Source organism: Hevea brasiliensis, chromosome 4 (genome assembly GCF_030052815.1).
Source record: "Hevea brasiliensis isolate MT/VB/25A 57/8 chromosome 4, ASM3005281v1, whole genome shotgun sequence".
Classification (NCBI taxonomy): Eukaryota; Viridiplantae; Streptophyta; class Magnoliopsida; order Malpighiales; family Euphorbiaceae; genus Hevea; species Hevea brasiliensis.
This window is the reverse complement of record NC_079496.1, coordinates 27,391,580-27,395,587: the sequence shown is the minus strand read 5'-3', so window position 1 is coordinate 27,395,587 and position 4,008 is coordinate 27,391,580. Positions and strand designations below refer to the sequence as shown.

The window sequence follows — 4,008 nt, the reverse complement described above, 5'->3', positions numbered from 1 at the left end:
ATATCAGGTACACACAAAATCACAGGTTAAACATATGTTTTCATAGTGCATCAAATTACTTATGAAAACGCATTTCTTAAGCATGTGTCAAAATGTATCAGAACTTTGAAAAGTGTGAAATGTAAAAAATTTATTCTTTCAACGACACATTGAGTCTTCAATGCAAATTTAAGTCTCTTTCTCTCTTCAGATATAGAGAGAAGATTGTGAAATTTTTAAGGTTTTTCTATTGCTTTTATACCGAGTTCTTATTTCATTCCCTCTTATCCCATATATAATAATTTTTTTAGTTTTATACATTTATTTGATTACTGCATATAAATTTTTTTTAATAGAATTTGTTATATTATATTTATTAATTTTATATCTATTTATTGTACTAAATAAACATATAATTATTTATTTTGAAAACTATTTTTATTTACATTTTTATTATGAATGTAATTATTTTTTTTGGTGATTTTAATTGTGCTTAAAATTAATTTATAATATTATAACTCTAATTTCATAAAATATGATAATTTTATTTTAATATGAAATTCTTGCCCTGCTTTAAATTAATGAGAATTATAACTTGCTAAAAAAATTTGCCCATTTTGCTAAAAATTTGTCCATCTTGCTGTGTATTCTCATGCAGTGTTATAACTTTATAGTTTACTCTTAAACCCACCAAATAAAATGATGATTTTAGTGTTACAGTAGATATAATAACGCATAGATCTATCAGTTTGATTAATAATTTTATGAGTAATATTACAAAGACATTTGAATATAAAATCCCTTTTTAATTAAAGTTTTGATGATATTATATTATTTTAATAAATAATTTAAATTTTACGTTATTTTGATAAAATATTTTTAAAATTACATTATTAAAATAATTAATCCCTATTTAGAGGGATTAAGTAAAGTAATAGGTGTCAATAAAATAATAAAGAATCACGTGCTGCACACTGTACTTGCTCGCATTTTACTCCACCTTCGTCAACAACCTCTTCATGTTTTATATAATACCTTCTTCGTCTCCATTCCATTGCCAAACCAACTCAATTCTCTCTCCTCTCATACTCCGCTAGCTGGTCTATAATGGATGCCCGCCGGCGACCCACCTCCGGGAATCCCATCCACTCCCGTAAAGTAAAAGCATTGGAGGATGAGAATACCCAGAAGCCCTCCGATGCACTGCCTCTCCATATCTACCTAACCAATGCTCTCTGCTTCACCGTCTTCTTTTGGGTTGTTTATTTTCTTCTTAGCCGCTGGCGTGAGAAGATTCGCACCTCCGCCCCTCTGCATGTTGTCACTCTCTCTGAAATTGCTGCTATTGTTGCTTTGTTTGCTTCCTTCATTTACCTTCTTGGCTTCTTTGGTATTGATTTTGTTCAGTCCCTTATCTTACGCCCTCCAACCGATATGTGGGCTGTGGATGATGAAGAGGAGGAGCCGGCGGAACAAATTCTGCTCAAGGAAGATGCCCGGAAATCGCCATGTGGGCAAGCTCTCGATTGCTCTCTTACTGCACCACCACTATCAAGGCCAATTGTTTCTTCTTCAAAAGCAGTGGGCCCAATTGTGCTTCCTTCTCCGAAGCCGAAAGTGGTCGAGGAAATCTCATTTCCAGCCATCACTACCACCGCCACTTTGGGCGAGGAAGATGAGGAGATCATCAAATCTGTTGTGGCTGGAACTACCCCTTCGTATTCCCTCGAGTCTAAATTGGGGGATTGCAAGCGTGCTGCTGCAATCAGGCGGGAGGCCTTGCAGAGGATAACTGGCAAATCGCTTTCTGGGTTGCCTCTGGAGGGCTTTGATTATGAGTCAATATTGGGACAGTGCTGCGAGATGCCCGTTGGGTATGTCCAGATTCCCGTTGGCATTGCTGGACCTTTGTTGCTAGACGGTAAGGAAGTTTCGGTTCCCATGGCTACCACTGAAGGGTGCTTGGTAGCCAGTACCAATAGGGGCTGCAAGGCCATTCACATATCTGGTGGAGCCACAAGCGTCGTGTTGAGGGATGGGATGACCAGGGCACCTGTTGTTAGGTTCGGGACGGCAAAAAGAGCAGCCCAATTGAAGTTTTACTTGGAGGATAGTGCCAATTTTGAGACTTTGTCTACTGTGTTTAACAAATCCAGCAGATTTGGCAGGCTTCAAAGTATTAGGTGCGCTATTGCTGGAAAGAACCTGTACATTAGATTCTGTTGCGGCACTGGTGACGCTATGGGCATGAACATGGTGTCTAAAGGTGTCCAGAATGTATTGGATTTCCTCCAGAATGATTTCCCTGACATGGATGTTATTGGCGTCTCTGGTAAAATCTTCTTACCCTTTTGTTTGGTTATTATGCTCGATCGATATATTTTGAGTCGGTATTAGTTGGCTAAATTCTCACTAACTCAATAAAAAACAACAGGTAACTTCTGCTCGGATAAGAAGCCTGCAGCTGTGAACTGGATTGAAGGAAGGGGAAAGTCAGTAGCGTGCGAAGCCATAATCAAGGGTGATGTGGTGAAGAAGGTGTTGAAGACGAATGTGGAAGCCTTGGTGGAGCTTAATATGCTGAAGAATCTAACTGGTTCTGCCCTGGCTGGAGCTCTAGGTGGGTTCAATGCTCATGCCAGTAACATAGTGACTGCTATCTACATAGCGACAGGCCAAGATCCTGCTCAGAACGTTGAGAGTTCTCACTGTATCACCATGATGGAAGCTGTTAATGATGGGCAGGATCTTCACGTCTCTGTGACAATGCCTTCTATTGAGGTAAATTGATTCTAACAGGTTTTAAACAATGAAAAGAAGAAATTCTGAGATTTGAATTGACGGGATTTGTTATATCAAAGCCAAATTTCCTTCCTTTTAAAAAAAAAAAAAAAAAAAAGAGTTGTCTAATTGGTATTGAATCTTTGAAGGTTGGTACTGTTGGAGGAGGTACACAGCTTGCATCCCAATCAGCATGCTTGAACCTGCTTGGGGTGAAGGGAGCAAGCAAAAAAACGCCAGGAGCTAACTCCAGGGTTTTAGCGTCCATAGTTGCTGGCGCTGTTCTTGCTGGAGAGCTCTCTCTAATGTCTGCAATTGCCGCTGGACAACTTGTAAAGAGCCACATGAAATACAATAGAGCCAACAAAGATGCTGCTGTCTCCAAGCCTTCTAACTAAGAAGAATCAAATTTCTAATAATTGCTCTTTTGTATACTCTTTTTACTTTGTCATTTTTAAATCAAAATTTCCCTGTAAGAAATATTCTGCAAATTCTGTAAAATCAATCATAAAGTTTAGTATTATTCTATAATCTATTCCCATCAATTGAATATTTTTATATTAAGTTGAGAATTGGGACATCAAACTTAAGAAATTGAAAATCCATTTTACTTCTCAATTATTAGGTGATTGGCAGGAATTTAATGGACAAGTGGTTGTGAGTGAAAATTTGAATATTAGCATGGAAAATGTGTATTGCAATTTGAAAATGTTCTGTTTGTTAAAATGTTACTGTTGCTTTGGTTGACTTAAATCAATTTGTGATCTCACCCAAATTTTATTGTACATTCTATTTTCTTATATTTTTCATTTTTATTTTCTAATTTTTTCTTTTCTTAATTTGTACTAATATAAAAAAAATGTACTTTTGTTTATTGTATTAAAATATTATTTTAAAACGTTGAAATCAATATATTATTGGAAATTTTTTATCTTTCTAAAGGTAATGTTTCATTAATAAAAAATTTGAAATATATTCCCGGGCTTTAAAAATGCTAAACAAAAGCCCATTAAACAGATAAAGGAGAAAAAAAAAATTGAGACCTATAGACTAGCCCCAAAGATACATGATCCAAGCGAAAGCATTGAAAACTCTAGCTAGATGGAGGAGACCAGGGCAGAGGAAAGCCACCACATCCAGCACTGCACCTCTCACCACCATCTAGACGAGCAGTAACAAAGCTTCCGGACATGTGAAACAAGCGAAAAAAACTAGAAACTTCTGAAACTTAGAGTCATAACCTCAAGC

General features: G+C 36.6%; 1 protein-coding gene across 1 annotated transcript; it reads left to right on the top strand.

Moving 5' to 3' along the window:
• The first annotated feature begins 1,017 nt into the window (after positions 1 to 1,017).
• On the top strand, positions 1,018 to 3,291 carry LOC110659189 (3-hydroxy-3-methylglutaryl-coenzyme A reductase 1). Its single transcript, XM_021817054.2, has 3 exons — positions 1,018 to 2,311; positions 2,414 to 2,760; positions 2,910 to 3,291. Exons 1-3 carry the CDS (start codon positions 1,087 to 1,089, stop codon positions 3,156 to 3,158), a joined length of 1,821 nt encoding a protein of 606 aa, XP_021672746.1. The 5' UTR covers positions 1,018 to 1,086; the 3' UTR covers positions 3,159 to 3,291.
• The last annotated feature ends 717 nt before the right edge of the window (positions 3,292 to 4,008 follow it).